The 16,639-nt window shown below is 42.1% G+C and overlaps 1 protein-coding gene across 1 annotated transcript in view; it reads left to right on the top strand.

The window, feature by feature from the left end:
* The window catches only part of PDE11A (phosphodiesterase 11A), a 216,051-nt gene that overhangs the window by 117,718 nt on the left and 81,694 nt on the right, over positions 1-16,639 (top strand). Inside the window, exons 6-9 of the mRNA XM_084643060.1 lie at positions 7,650-7,785; positions 11,739-11,814; positions 13,310-13,377; positions 14,615-14,707. Of these exons, the coding sequence (XP_084499186.1) occupies positions 7,650-7,785; positions 11,739-11,814; positions 13,310-13,377; positions 14,615-14,707 (373 nt within the window). The remainder of the gene's footprint in view (positions 1-7,649; positions 7,786-11,738; positions 11,815-13,309; positions 13,378-14,614; positions 14,708-16,639) is intronic.

Raw genomic sequence — 16,639 nt, 5'->3', positions numbered from 1 at the left:
CATAATATTTTCACCATTTTTGCCACTGCTGAATGCAAGAAATAATGATGTCAACACAGAAAATAATAAAAAATTAAAAAAAAATATTTAATTGATTCCTTTTATTTATTAGAGTAATGGGGGGGGGGACTACAGATAATACATTTCTAGTTACCTCACTAAAAGTGATCATTTACAAGTTGCTCTTTTTTGTAAGCAGACTTCTACACAAAAAGAAGCCTTGAAATAATTCTACTCCCCGATCTGTTTATAATTACAACTCTTTATTGAGCATCATATATAATTAATCACAGTGGGCCAATCACCTCTTCTGCCTGAAAAAAAAACAGTGAAAGGAAGGGTTGGGAAACTGTTGGGTTTTCATAAAGGGTAAACTTAAAAGAAATACAAGCATATTAAAGTATGGAAATGCACAGCTAAGGCACCAGTCTTAATTCTGATGTAATTAAAAAAATATGAAAAATCATCTGTAGTGTCTTTAACAATATTGCTGGGTGGGTTAAGGGATTTTTAATCTATCCAGCTATACTCTTAGCTCAGAAGAAGAATCTGTCCTATCTTGGTGCCTCTTCTTCTGCTCTTCCACCCCCACGAACATGATACAGTTCTGTGGTGACCTAGAATCCTATTTTCGATGTCTCCGACTCAAGGAATATTTCCAACATACCTCTGAACAACATACTAACCCAGAGTCCTTTCTACCAACACTACAAAAAGAAGGATTCTGGGTGGACTCCTTCTGAAGGTCAAAACAACAGACTGGACTTCTACATAGAGTGCTTCCGCCGATGTGCACGGGCTGAAATTGTGGAAAAGCAGCATCACTTGCCCCGTAACCTCAGCCGTGCAGAACACAATGCCATCCGCAGCCTTAGAAACAACTCTGACATCATAATCAAAAAGGCTGACAAAGGAGATGCTGTCGTCATCATGAATAGGTCAGAATATGAACGACAGGCTACTAGGCAGCTCTCTAACACCTGTAATAGAGCCAGACTCACCCGACGGTGTCTCCTGCTGGTTGTCCTTGGGAATTAGCTCGTCAGCCTCTGGAGTGCCCTCTGCTGTCTGGTGATCCACCTTACCGCTGGCCCCAGTCCCTCCTAGGACCCAGTGCCTCCTCCCACTGGGGTGCTGCCTCCTGGCAGTAAACCCCAACAATCCCTGAGGGTCTCCCCTCCCCTGGGAATCCCCACCCACTACCCCCATCTCACCTCAGTCTTGGCTACTGCCTGTCATTGCTTAGCCCCGCTCCCCAGGGCAGACTGCAGTGTATCAGCCACTCATCACAGGCAAGGGGGTTTGGACCTGCTGCCTCTGTCTACCCGTGGGCTGCCTCCTTGCAACCCCAGTACCTAATAGGCCCTAATCTAGGCCTCGTAGCCTGGGGATTTCCAGGCCGGAGCTCCCTTGCTCCCAAGGCCTTTCCCCGTCAGCCCTGCTCCAATCTAGGTATTCCCTCGGGTCCCTGCAGCCAGGTCCTTCCCTCTCTGAACGCAGAGAGAGACTCTAGCTAAGCTTCAGCCTAGCAGCCACTTTATAGGCCCAGCTGCGGCCTGATTGGGGCATGGATCAGCTGTGGCCATTTCCCCAATCAGCCTAGCTTTTCTTGCCCTCAGCGCTTGCTCTCTCCCAGGGTTGGCTTTTAAGCCTGTCAAGGTTCCTTCCCCACTCTGAACTGTAGAGTACAGATGTGGGGAAGTGAATCATAGAATCATAGAATATCAGGGCTGGAAGGGACCTCAGGAGGTCATCTAGTCCAACCCCCTGCTCAAAAGCAGGACCCATCCCCAATTAAATCATCCCAGCCAGGGCTTTGTTAAGCCTGACCTTAAAAACTTCTAAGGAAGGAGATTCCACCACCTCCCTAGGCAACGCATTCCAGTGTTTCACCACCCTCCTAGTGAAAAGGTTTTTCCTAAGATCCAACCTAAACCTCCCCCACTGCAACTTGAGACCATTACTCCTTGTTCTGTCATCTGCTACCACTGAGAACAGTCTAGATCCATCCTCTTTGGAACCCCCTTTCAGGTAGTTGAAAGCAGCTATCAAATCCCCCCTCATTCTTCTCTTCTGCAGACTAAACAATCCCAGTTCCCTCAGCCTCTCCTCATAAGTCATGTGTTCCAGTCCCCTAATCATTTTTGTTGCCCTCTGCTGGATGTTTTCCAATTTTTCCACATCCTTCTTGTAGTGTGGGGCCCAAAACTGGACACAGTACTCCAGATGAGGCCTCACCAATGTCGAATAAAGGGGAACGACCACGTGCCTCGAACTGCTGGCAATGCCCCTACTAATACATCCCAAAATGCCATTGGCCTCCTTGGCAACAGCGGCACACTGGTGACTCATATCCAGCTTCTCGTCCACTGTAACCCCTAGGTCCTTTTCTGCAGAACTGCTGCCTAGCCATTCGGTCCCTAGTCTGTAGCGGTGCATGGGATTCTTCCGTCCTAAGTGCAGGACTCTGCATTTGTCCTTGTTGAACCTCGTCAGATGTCTTTTGGCCCAATCCTTTAATTTGTCTAGGTTCCTCTGTATCATATCCCTACCTTCCAGCGTATCTACCTCTCTTCCCAGTTTCGTGTCATCTGCAAACTTGCTGAGGGTGCAATCCACACCATCCTCCAGATCATTAATGAAGATATTGAACAAAACTGGCCCAAGGACCGACCCTTGGGGCACTCCACTTGATACCAGCTGCCAACTAGACATGGAGCCATTGATCACTACCCGTTGAGCCTGACAATCTAGCCAGCTTTCTATCCACCTTATCGTCCATTCAACCAGCCCATACTTCTTTAACTTACTGGCAAGAATACTGTGGGAGACGGTGTCAAAAGCTTTGCTAAAGTCAAGGAACAACACGTCCACTGCTTTCCCCTCATCCACAGAGCCAATTATCTCGTCATAGAAGGCAATTAGATTAGTCAGGCATGACTTGCTCTTGGTGAATCCATGCTGACTGTTCCTGATCACTTTCCTCTCCTCTAAGCGCTTCAGAATTGATTCCTTGAGGACCTGCTCCATGATTTTTCCAGGGACTGAGGTGAGGCTGACTGGCCTGTAGTTCCCAGGATCCTCCTTCTTCCCTTTTTTAAAGATGGGCACTGCATTAGCCTTTTTCCAGTCATCCAGTACCTCCCCCGATCGCCATGAGTTTTCAAAGATAATGGCCAATGGCTCTGCAATCACATCTGCCAACTCCTTTAGCACTCTCAGATGCAGCGCATCCGGCCCCATGGACTTGTGCTCGTCTAGCTTTTCTAAATAGTCCCGAACCACTTCTTTCTTCACAGAGGGCTGGTCATCTCCTCCCCATGCTGTGCTGCCCAGTGCAGCAGTCTGGGAGCTGACCTTGTTTGTGAAGACAGAGGCAAAAAAAGCATTGAGTACATTAGCTTTTTCCACATCCTCTGTCACTAGGTTGCCTCCCTCATTCAGTAAGGGGCCCACACATTCCTTGACTTTCTTCTTGTTGCTAACGTACCTGAAGAAAACCTTCTTGTTACTCTTAACATCTCTTGCTAGCTTCAACTCCAGGTGTGATTTGGCCTTTCTGATTGCCCGAGCAATATTTTTATACTCTTCCCTGGTCATTTGTCCAATCTTCTACTTCTTGTAAGCTTCTTTTTTGTGTTTAAGATCAGCAAGGATTTCACTGTTAAGCCAAGCTGGTCGCCCGCCATATTTACTATTCTTTCTACACATCGGGATGGTTTGTCCCTGTAACCTCAATAAGGATTCTTTAAAATACAGCCAGCTCTCCTGGACTCCTTTCCTCCTCATGTTATTCTCCCAGGGTATCCTGCCCATCAGATCCCTGTGGTTGTCAAAGTCTGCTTTTCTGAAGTCCAGGGTCTGTATTCTGTTGCTCTCCTTTCTTCCCTGTGTCAGGATCCTGAACTCGACCATCTCATGGTCACTGCCTCCCAGGTTCCCATCCGCATTTGCTTCCCCTACTAATTCTTCCCGGTTTGTGAGCAGCAGGTCAAGAAGAGCTCTGCCCCTAGTTGGTTCCTCCAGCACTTGCACCAGGAAATTGTCCCCTACTCTTTCCAAAAACTTCCTGGATTGTCTGTGCACCGCTGTATTCCTCTCCCAGCAGATATTAGGGTGATTGAAGTCTCCCATGAGAACCAGGGCCTGTGATCTAGTAACTTCCGTAAGTTGCTGGAAGAAAGCCTCGTCCACCTCACCCCCCTGATCCAGTGCTCTATAGCAGACTCCCACCACGACATCACCCTTGTTGCTCACGCTTCTAAGCTTAATCCAGAGACACTCAGGTTTTTCTGCAGTTTCATACCGGAGCGCTGAGCAGTCATACTGTTCTCTTACATACAATGCAACTCCCCCACCTTTTCTGCCCTGCCTGTCCTTCCTGAACAGTTTATATCCATCCATGACAGTACTCCAGTAATGTGAGTTATCCCACCAAGTCTCTGTTATTCCAATCACATCATAATTCCTTGACTGTGCCAGGACTTCCAGTTCTCCCTGCTTGTTTCCCAGGCTTCTTGCATTTGTGTATGAGAACTTGGGACAACTTGCTGTTTGTCCTGCTTTCTTAGTATGAGGCAGGACAAACAGCAAGTTATCCCTCCTCTTTCGCGTTCTCCTGCTCGTGCTTCCTCCCAGTATCCCACGTCCCAACTTACCTCAGGGCTTTGGTCTCCTTCCCCCGGTGAACCTAGTTTAAAGCCCTCCTCACTAGGTTAGCCAGTCTGCTTGCGAAGATGCTCTTCCCTCTCTTCATTAGGTGAAGCCGGTCTCTGCCTAGCACTCCTCCTTCTTGGAACACCATCCCATGGTCAAAGAATCCAAAGCCTTCTCTCCGACACCTCCTGCGTCGCCATTCGTTGACTTTCACAATTCGACGGTCCCTACCCAGGCCTTTTCCTTCCACGGGGAGGATGGACAAGAACACCACTTGCGCCTCAAACTCCTTTATCCTTCTTCCCAGAGCCACGTAGTCCGCAGTGATCTGCTCAAGGTCACTCTTGGCAGTATGATTGGTGCCCACATGGAGAAGCAGGAATGGGTAGCGATCTGAGGGCTTGATGAGTCTTGGCAGTCTCTCCGTCACATCGTGAATCCTAGCTCCTGGCAAGCAGCAGACTTCTTGGTTTTCCCGGTCAGAGAGGCAGATAGATAACTCAGTCCCCCTGAGAAGAGAGTCCCCGACCACCATCACCCGTCTCCTTCTCTTCAGAGTGGTGGTCGTGGAACCCCCATCCCTAGGACAGTGCATCTCATGCCTTCCAATCGGCAGAGTCTCCTTCTGTTCCCTTCCCTCAGATGTATCATCTAGTCCACTCTCCGCATTAGTACCTGTGGAGAGAACATGAAAACGGTTGCTTACCTGTATCTGCGCTGCTGGTACATGGACGCTCCCCTTTCCTCTTCTGGAGGTCACATGTTGCCAAATTTCTTCACCTTCCTCCTGTCCCCGCTGCGCAGCCTGCTCTGAATCTACAGAACATTGTGCCCATAGAAGCATATCCTGACGTCTGTCCAGGAAATCTGCAGTTTCTCTTATGCAACGCATGGTCGATACTTGTTTCTCCAGACCTTGGACCTGCTCTTCCAATATGGAGACCAGCTTGCACTTTGTACAGACAAAGCCGCTTCTGTCCTGTGGAAGAAAGACAAACATGGCACATCCAGTGAAGGTCACAACAGCTGAACACTCCCCATCCATATTAAACTTCCTTCTAGGAGTTTCCTCAGGAGGTGTAGTAACTACCCAGAGAAGCCGGCAAGATGTAAGCCTCAGTGGGCTCTCCCTGGGCGAATTCCCGGGTGAGCTCCCTCTTTTAGCCTCTCTGCTGTTCGCCACTCACCTGGTTCACAGCTGACTGGCTTTTTATAACAGTCACGCCCACTCAAGGCTAACCTGGAACAAAGCGCTCCCAATTCACACTTTTCAAACAAACAACCAATCAAGCACACAGTCAAACTGTCCCCACAACAGACACTCAGATACTCACCAACACAACCTCCCTAATGCAGCCTTTAGCGTACCTCCGCTCAGACAGATCCCAGGCAAACTCCCTCTGTTAGCTTCTCTGCTGTTTGCTGCTCAGCTGGTTCGCACTACAAGCCGTCAGGAACAGTATCCTCGATAATGTCACAGCAAACGTGGTGGCTGAACTTTGTGACTTTGTCCTCATCCATAACTATTTCACATTTGGGGACAATGTATACCTTCAAGTCAGTGGCACTGCTATGGGTACCTGCATGGCCCCACAGTATGCCAACATCTTTATGGCTGACTTAGAACAACGCTTTCTCAGCTCTCGTCCCCTAACACCTCTACTGTACCATTTTTCTTAATTTTGTAGAGACCTGATTCTTAAGCAATGTGTTCTTTAAGCAATTTATTTATTCTTTTTAATAATACAATATGTATGACATATTCCATAATATTATAAAATAACACTTTTGTTCTGGGAAAATATCCATTTAAAAGAGAAAAGAGATACACTTGACGCTTCCCAGGATTGAGCCTTTAGTATTTTCCTGGGACTGAGGCTATGCAAATTTCTCCTTTCTCTGAGCTTTGACACATATTTTACAATACTAGGTGAAGTGAAATTAAGTCAATGTTGTAATAATTAAAAAAATCTTTAGTGATAGATTTCTGGTTATTACATTAGCTTGCAATATTTGTCTTGATGGGGGAAAATAGTTGATTAATTTCTTGAAAAAACTGACATTCGCATTCTTAGCTATATATTGTTTTATTTGTAATATTGTAGTTGATCCAGATTTCTGTTTCTATTTGGAATCACATTAATAGTTCTCTTCATGGAGTAAAGGGATCCAGAAAACTAAGAAATACGAGGACCAAGATTTTCAGGAGTGACTAGTGATTTTTGGGTGCCTTGAAGGGGCCTGATTTTCAGGGGGCTTTACTCAGCACTTGCTGAAAACCCCTTAAACCCGTTTAAGACTTTTCAGGTTGGGTAACAAAAAGTGATGCGCCTAAACTACTGGTTGTTTTTTAAAGCCTCATCCAGAGTGTTTAATAAATTCACAATTTCTGATAACCAGCGACTTGATCCTGCAACCCTCTCACTCGCATGAACGGTACTTACATGAGTAATCCTGTTGAAGACACTGGGTGAAATCCTGGCTTTATGGAAGTCAATGGTAGTTTTGCCATTGACTTCACTGGGGCAAGGATTTTACCCAGTGAGAGTATTCATGCAAGTGATGGTTTCTGGAATTAGAAAAGGGCTTATGGGAGAGGGCCCTGGTATAACAGCTCTTTCACCATGATCAAGACTAGGAGCTTGTCTAAACAAACACTTCAGCTTATGGCAAGAGGGGATTCAAAGCAGGGTAGATCAAGGTGCATGAGGGAACTTTGAGCGTTTGGTAGCAGAGTGCACATGATCACTTAGTGTGGGATAGGTTAATGTGATAGACTCAAACCCAGTTTGGTGCGAACTAAGTGTTAATTTAGTTAAGTCCAGAGATTTCTGAGATAGATGTTCTGATAGTTGCTTATTATTCTGTGGCGGATGTCATTTAGCAGTTTGTTATGGCTATAGATAATTCTGATGTTAAAATGACTATACATGGTGGGCTTTCAAGCAACATTGATTGTATTCTTTTCTTCCCTTGCTGTGCCTTTGTGATAGTTTCAAAGACAGTATGGAGAAATCATCATCTTATTCTGACTGGCTAATAAATAATAGCATTGCTGAGCTAGTAGCTTCCACGGGTCTTCCAGTGAACATCAGTGATGCATATCAGGATCCTCGCTTTGATGCTGAAGTAAGATTTCTTAAAAATGTAAATATACTGTCATATTTTTGCAGTTCAGAATAATAAAAGTCAAGCAAGTCCAAATGAATATAAAAACATAAGAACATTTGTTCCACATTATTTTTTTCTGTCCAGTATGTCCTCTATTTGTCCTAGCAGCAGCAGCAGCATGGCTTGAAGCAATAATCACTTGTGACAGAAAGATAGCAAAGGCAGTTTTATCTTGGGATACAGCAGTGTTCCTCCTTATACATATAGGCAATTATTTAACCTATTTATGCCTCATTTTTCCAATCAGTAACCTGGGGATAATGATGCCTTCCTTTAGGAAGTGCTTTGAGATTTACGAAAGCTAATTATTGTTGAAAATTCTACCACTGATAGTTCTTTATGTTCCCCATTAAGCAGAATCATAGCTGGCAGTTATCAGAGATATTGGGACTATACGCTGAATGTAAACAGGAGCTGCAATAATATGATCTCAAAAGACAAACGGGTTTTGTGGTCCTACTTAACAAACCAAAATGTTATTCCAGTATGTTTTTACAAATAAAATATAAACGCTGGGCTAATTTTTTCCTCTTAGAAACTTGCATGCAACTTCCAGTGACGCCAATGGGAGTTGTATGCACAAATCCTAGAGAACAGTTTCATCTGCTGGGGTTGGGGAACAGGCAGCAAGCACCACTTTTGACAGATATTGTCATCACTGGGTTACTTTCCTAAGTTTGACAGGACCTAAGAACCAACCTGTCCCCTGAATGGATTATTTCTGCTTACTGGACTGGGAATCCTAGGAGTTTTGGCTCACAGAGTTTCACAATGATCAAACCGTCCTTTCTGGGCAGACAGGTGGTTTTGTCCCACTATGGAGTTGATGGGGGTTTGGCCCACAAACTCTCCTGAGAGCCCACAGAGATGAGGGCCATCCAAACAGTGATCTTGGGCTTCTGCACTACTTCCCAGCCCCATTGGCCTAAGCAGAGCAGTGTTTCTACAGGAGCTGTTCTGATGCTCTCAAACCTCATTCAGTGGTGTTGGAACTGACATAAATAGATGCCTGTGGGGTGGGGATTAATTAATGCTAAGACCCCTAATGAAACTGGTAGTGGGAATAGCAGCTTACTTCCTGGCCTGGTCAAAGGCCAGTCCCTGCAAAGCACCCACAGAGGCCAAGAGGGTCAGTGCTTCCCACTTCTGCTCTATCCCACTCAGACTAGCTGCTTTTTGCATGCTTTCGCTGGCAGAGAAGAGGAAAGGCATTATGTGTGTGCAGATTTGTTTCTGAGGACCAAGTCCTGTCAGTACTGGGGAAGGGGGATAAGCCCCTGCCCATCCCTTGGGAACAATAAGCCATCAATTCCATGGCCCTAATTTTTCCAGAGATGCTGAACACCTACAATTCTAATGGAAGTCAGTGGGAGCTGCAAGTGCTGAGTATCTCTGAAAATCAGGCCTCCGTTTCCACAACTCACAAATCATAACTCAGTTTCCAGTCCACATAGGGAATGCTTCAGCTCGGAGTTTTCTTGTTATTGGTTGAGTTGCAATATAGAAAATCCTTTTCTGGTATATACTCACATAGGGTTCTGACAATGTCAGATTTGGAATATTTCAAGTTATCATTCCAGTCTCAGCTTGAAATTTAAACAACTGGGTCACAGGGAGCTATGGACAGAGGGGCAAATTCCACCCTGAATTGTATCCCTTACAACACCATTACTTTAGTGAACTTGCCTTGGGGCTGGGCAATGGGTTTACAGTAAGCCAGTGCACAATTCTAGCCAGTGAGCCTATTAAACTACATTACTACAATGAGCACACTTTCAAAGCACCTTCCATTTTGATGGTTTCCATTGGTTTCAGTGGTACTCCTCATTTTGTGTATAGTGAAGAGCTCTCAAACCAGCAGAATCTGTCAAAACAGAAAAGTACTTAGAGTGTGCACCCACTGCACTAGTTTATGGGGAAATTATGCTATTCAGAATTTCAGAAAGTACAATTAATGCTTGGCAAATATTTCCTGTCAAAGAGAGATGCTGAAGTAAAACATGTCATCATATCATTGACGTGTCTGCAGTCATATTTTTAATATGCCATGTTCTGATTAATAATGCAGCCATCTCATATTTGTTTCAAACTTACTTAAAGTCTATGCCAGTAAGAGATACTGACTAACATATAGGAAAAGAATCATGCAAATTACCAGATATAAAGGGCAATAATTATTTTCTGTTGGTATGTGTCATAAAAATTTAATTCACAATGCCAGTTGTTATAAACAATGATTTCTGGAGACTATCAAGTATATTAAAAAAAAAGGACACCATTACTCCTTATTACTAAAATAAAACATGCCTTTGTATTTGTAATCACGTTCTATTGTTCTGTCTCTACTACTGTTACAAAAACTCTCTTTCCTCCACACTAATTTTTATTTTTAAATGAAATTCTGATGCTTCATTGTCAAATTACTTTCACTGAACATTTAGTACTGAGGTATTTTCATTAAGCTTATTTTAAGATCTACATCAAGATCTGCAAAAACTCAGACAGGGTTTTTGAGAGGGTTTGGAAATGCTGCTGGTGATCTGAGTTCAGTGCGTTGCACATATTCCTTCTTCCGCTTAAATATAATTACCCATTTCTTCACAGAAGAGCCATAAGACTAATCGGGCTATGTCCTATCATAGATTTTATATGGGACTCCCCATTGATTTCAATCAGGAGTTCCATATATGTATCGATGGCAAGATAGGACTCTAATAGTAAACTGAATTGCTTCACACTCTTCCAGGTGGCAGTTCCCTGAAGTCCTCAGTTGGATGTCATTATAGAATTAGTATACAGCTGCTCACATTGCAGCCTTTGGAACTGCAGCATCTGAGAAGGCATCTGTTCCCAGTACATTGCTTCCTTACAGAATTGTAACCTTTGCTCCTCAAACTCCTCTTATTTGTAGTCTGTCACCATTTTCCCTGTTGTGGGTTTTACAATAGTACCAGCAGCACCTCCTGATCTCTACCTTTGGCTGGGAGCTACAGCCACTCTCAGCCCACCCTGTTCGCCCCCTTCAACCTCTCTTCAGAGTTTGAAGAATCACTTGCCTCCCTTGGGACATCTTGCTGCACTAGTGCCAAAGAACAACACAGAAAATGGAGAATCCATGGCATTAAAAGTACATTGCAAAGCTTCATATCACAGTATATTACCTCTAAACAAGCGGGGAGGCAAAAGGTCTTTTCTGAATTACAGGTGACATCTACATAGGAAATCCCACCTCCTAATTTTTGATCACAGCCCTCAGTTCTTCCTGAAACTTTCCATCTTCTCCGACCCAATTTCCAGCTCACTTCTTGCCTTACCTTTGCAAATCTTAAACTATATGTCCCCTCTCTTGCTTATTGGCTGTTTTTGAAACCCAACATCAGAGTAACCCTTCGGGAAGAGCACCACACCTCTCTTCTGAACCCATTTGGCAAGTGATTCATATTCCCTTTCCTAAGCCACCAATATATTTGACCCATGAGTGATTTCCTCTTGGTATAGCCCTTCCTTGAAACTGTTGTATTCAGCTATTATCCAAATGACTGGGCATTATACTAATTACGTTTAGTCCTTAGTTCAAATCAAGAACCAAACATTGTAAGCTCTCTGAGGCAAGCACTGTGTTTTTATATATGTTAATACAGTTTCTAATACAGGCCCTGATTCAGCCAATACTTTGGGCCAAGTCCTGCTTGCTTTACTCATGCAAGTAATCCTACTATAGATTAGGCATCAATAGGAGTTTTGCCTGAATAAGGCCTGCAGGATTTGACCCATGTGGAATTAAACTAATTTGTAACTATGAACTTGTTGAAGTCCTCCTTGATGTTACTATCAGCGGGACATCAGAGGACTATAATTAGCTTACCCACATACTGTACTGATGGCTAAAGTTCTCATTTTTTACATCCTAGGCTGACCAGTTTTCTGGCTTTCACATAAGGTCTGTTCTTTGTGTTCCTATATGGAATAGCAACCACCAAATAATTGGTAAGATATGTCATATAACTAAGTTCAGCATTATTGTGCTCATATGAATTTACTTCTGTTTTTTTAATTGTGTTCCTTTTTCTTCTGTTTCCCAGCTGAATATGGTTAAGCAGTTACGATACCAAGGAGGCATACTCAGTATCCAAAAAGAAACATTTTTTGACTTGGATACTGTATGGACTGTTTTTCAGCTTTCATATTGCTTCATTGTTATATTATTTGAAATAATAATCCCTTTGTTAACACTTCAAGGTGAAAGAGATGAAAACTGATCGGTTCTTTCAACAATTTTCATGAAAACTTTTGTATCATTATTGCGCTTCTGGCGCTACCCATAAGCAGACTCAGCAATTGTTTAGTGCCCCCAGCAGCTCAAGGGGCTCCCCTATTTGCTGTTTTAGTATCTTTTGGGGGGGGAGAATAGTCCTGCTTAGGGCCCCAAATGGGCTAACACCGCCTCTGCCATATTGAGAAATCATTCAAGGGCCTCCGTTTTGTGTGCACAGTTCGGGCAATTGTTGGTCTGATCCTGAAAGGTGCTCCATGGAGTCTATAAGGATTAGACAAAAAATTACCTGATTCTTTTCACACAAGAAGGGAGGCCCTCTAAAATTATGGGGCTATAAATTATCACAGCTCAGTTGAAGTCAATGCAGCGATGACCGTTTACAGCAGCTGAGGATCTGGCCCATGGCCCCATATGTTATGGGAGGTAATCAAATAGAGTTGAGAGTGGTAAGTACGTTGCAGATGTGATGTGCACTCATCACATCACAGGACCAGGCTTTGTCTGCTTAACTAACCAATACAAACATAGTAATTGTGCCTTTTAAAACCTGTGGTTCATGATGTTTGTTGCATAGAAAGAGGCAAAAGAGAAATTCACTGATACATTTTACAATATTTTGTAAGGGCTATAAGTAAGTAGAAAGAATAGTCTTTCACAAAGGAATTCAGTATTGACTTATGTAGAGCCACCAGCTTTGAATAGTTTTTCCCTACAAGTTGCTTGATAGAATTGGGTATTTATTGACTCAGCAAATGGTTAGGCCAGTTTTGGGGGGAAAGAGACTCGTATATATAGGTCATTGTAAATTAGCTAGGAGTTAAGAATGAAGGCACTGATTCAGCAAGTGACATAGGCATGTGCCCTGAAATCTTTGGGACTACTTATGTGCCTAAAGGTTATCAAATACTTAAGTACATTGCTAAATCAGGGTCTTAATCTCTCACACAAAGCATTGAGTAATACGATGTAGACTGCCAATATTATACTTGCACAACAGACAAAAAACAGCTAACAGTAGTAAACTGAATCACGTCATCAAAACAAACAATGAGACTTTCAGACATTACTATTTGCTTACTATTTTTAATAATAAATGATTTGGAGTTTTGCTTTACAGTTGGAAAAAAAATTGTAATTAGCAATGAACAGAATTTCTGCATTATGAATTAATATGCATTAAAAGCTTTGTCTTTTAACTTTCTAAAGGGGTAGCTCAAGTGTTGAACAGGCTTGATGGGAAACCTTTTGATGATGCTGATCAGCGATTATTTGAGGTAAGATGTACTTAACTTTGCAACAATTCTGTACTCTGCCACTATAAAATCTATATTTCCTGGTACTGAGTGTTGTTTAAGCCTAACTTGCAAGGAAAAGGCTTGCATTGTCTATATTCCTTATCAGCAGATTCTTCATTGATATATTTGGATTCTAGCTTATTATAAGTGACAGCTGTTTGAGAGATGCCACCACTCCATGCCCTGTTTCATCTTTCTCACCATTAATTGACAAACAGAAAAAAGATCTTATTCTGACCCTGATCTGCAATGGAATAGGATAAAACTAGAGATAGATTCCGAGCTACAAAGTTGGAATCCTGATATGAATTTCTCCAAAAATTGGGGAGTTCAGACATGGGGTTTGGCACAACTATGAACAAAAAATAAATAAGAAGAAGGATTAAAAACCATTGTTACCTGATTGTATTTAAATTGGATAATTATTTAACTATCCTCTCTAGCATCTCTCAGATCTAGTTTCTTTGTTTCTTATACGTAGCAATTGTAACTTTTCACTATTGGAGTGCCATGGATAAGTGTTTTGGTATGTTTGTGGCCAAATTCAGAGGGGATATAATGTATGTGTGTGTATTGCTGTAGCATTCAGATGCTCCATTCAGGACCAGAGTCCCGTTGCACTTTGACCTATACAAAGACACAAGACAACATGGCTTGTTACATGTATGTAGGTTTTTTGATCACACAATTACTTAAACATACTAGATTAGCTTTCTGTATTTTTTTTAATGTGGGATAATATTTTATGGAAATAGCACCCAAAAGTACTTTGTCAGTCTTCCCGTCCCTATTCAATACTGGGAGGGATGACAAACATGGCATATATGGTTTTGCACACCATATATGGTTATATATTGAATGTTTGTCAAATCTTGGTCCAGTTGGCAAGACTCCAAGTAAGAGTGAAATTTGGCCTATATTATGTCAAGAGATTACTCATTTTAGCTTGAGAAATAGGCCAGGTGTTTATATTTGGTGCTCCTCACGTAAAGCAGGCTGTTTTGAAATTACAGTTACCTAAACAGATTCTTCTCATAATTATTTATTTAATAGAACAGCTTTACTGACCTGTATTCTCCAGCTAGTATGCCCTTACTAAATACAATTATTTCCATAATGTACCTGTTTTCTAGTTTACTCCTCATCCTATTGTTTCAAACATCTAAAACAGCATTCATCTTTGTGTTGGTATTTTAAATGAATTCTTTCTTGTTAGGCTTTTGTTATTTTTTGTGGCCTGGGCATCAACAACACAATAATGTATGACCAAGTGAAGAAATCTTGGGCAAAGCAATCTGTGGCTCTTGATGTAAGTATATGATCAAAGTATTTAATCACTCTCTGTAAATCATTTTTGTCATAAACATATCATACATAAAAGGTCATTCTGCTGCAGAATTTATCACAGTGAACTTTGTAGTTAGCCTCATTTTCTAAATACAGTATACAGTTCTGTCTGCTTAGAATTCTCATTTCAGTAAAATAACATTGAAGAGGAGATTATGTGGGGTACATTTATTATAATGAACCTAATCTTCAGTTTGTTTAAATGAGTGTTGCTCAAGAGGATGTCCCAGTTGCAATGTACATATACCAGCTAAGTATTGAGCTGATAATGGCATACAGTTGTGTTGTGATTCACAGAAGTAAAAAAGGATGTGGTCCCAGGTCTGAGGAGCTTACCGTCTAAATCAGACAAACCCAGGAAATGGTGTTAAAGGAAGGGGGAGAGAAAGGAGAAAACATTTTAAAAAATAATAAAAGTAATGAGAGTCATGTTATGTTGTGAATGAAGCCTATATATTCCCATCCAGCAAGGAGAGAAATAAATAGCACCAAAGTAGCAGTCACCTGTAGGAAGTAAGGTGAAAAAAAGTGAGTTTTGAACAGGGATTTGAAAAGAGAGAGTGAAGATCCTTGGGACACTGGAAAAGGGACGTTAAGTATACACGTGGGGTGGAGGGTGGGGGGGAAATGTCAGGATTTCTTTGTTTTACTTCCAGTCCACAGTTGGATCAGAAGAGTGCAGTTCCTGAAAATTTGTAGAACTTGATATATCACCCAATCGTGGGTGGTTTTTTGTTTTTAAACTTATTGTATGTAATGAAAGAGGCAGAGCAACTAGGGAAAATTCTGAAGGGAAGAGCTGAGGTGTCATATGTATCATTAGTATTTTTAGCTTCATGAGGCAAAATCTGTAGAAATCTTTCTTTCATAGTTATATCCATTATTGGAATAAAGTGAGGGCCTGCCAGAGCTGAGGTCTGGTACTTCAAGGAAACCGTATTTTCTCTGCTAAAAGTCAAGGCTAACCGATCATGAAAACTCTCTCTAGTTCCGCTACTTGGATTCCAACACTGCATGTTACAGTATCTCATAACACAACTGCCTTTAACGAGTGAGGGGGCCAGAGCGCTATCACAGAACTTTGCAAGTTTCAGACCAGTCAACCTAAAATTGTGGAAAAGGTGTCTCTTTCTTTTCTTGTCCATTACTTCTCATAAAAAGACACTCTTATGGAAAAGTCCATACCCATGCTAGGCTGAGAGCTCGCATGAGGATGAATAGCATGGGCAGTGGTAGCTGGCGGCACAGTTTAGCCATGCCAAGTACCTACCCTGTTTCCAGGCACATTTATTCTCAGCCCACACCTAGCTCATCTGCATTGCCACTGCTCATGCTACTGTGGCTACATTGTAATTTGCACTTGTACTAGCTCGATGAGAGCTAGTATGAGCATGTGTACGCAAGCTGGGAATCACACCCCTAGCTCACAGTGTAGACATAGCTTTAGAATGATTAAGGATAAAACCATCAAGGTTCTGTAGAAATTAATCTAAAGTCTATAGCATTTCAAAAAGAATTATGTCCTCTTTGTAGTCTTTTTAGAAACATTCTGTGGAATTCTATAGCAGAATACAATTCTTTATTAAATTCTATATGATGGTTAAACCCTACTCCCCCCAAAAAACAAACAAACCACTATTGAAGACTACCATTCTCTATTAAATTCTGTGGATTTTAAGAGTAGGGCTGTCAATTAATTGCAGTTAATTCACACGATTAATTGCACTGTTAAACAATAGAATATCAATTGAAATTTATTAAATATTTTTGGATGTTTTTCTACATTTTCAAATATATTGATTTCTATTACAACTCAGAATACAAAGTGTACAGTGCTCACTTTATATTATTATTTTTGATGACAAATATTTGCACTGTAAAAATGATATAGTAT

Source organism: Lepidochelys olivacea (assembly GCF_965140295.1).
Source record: "Lepidochelys olivacea isolate rLepOli2 genome assembly, chromosome: 11".
NCBI lineage: Eukaryota > Metazoa > Chordata > Testudines > Cheloniidae > Lepidochelys > Lepidochelys olivacea.
The sequence above is the reverse complement of the archived record's forward strand: the minus strand, read 5'-3'. Positions and strand labels throughout refer to the sequence as shown.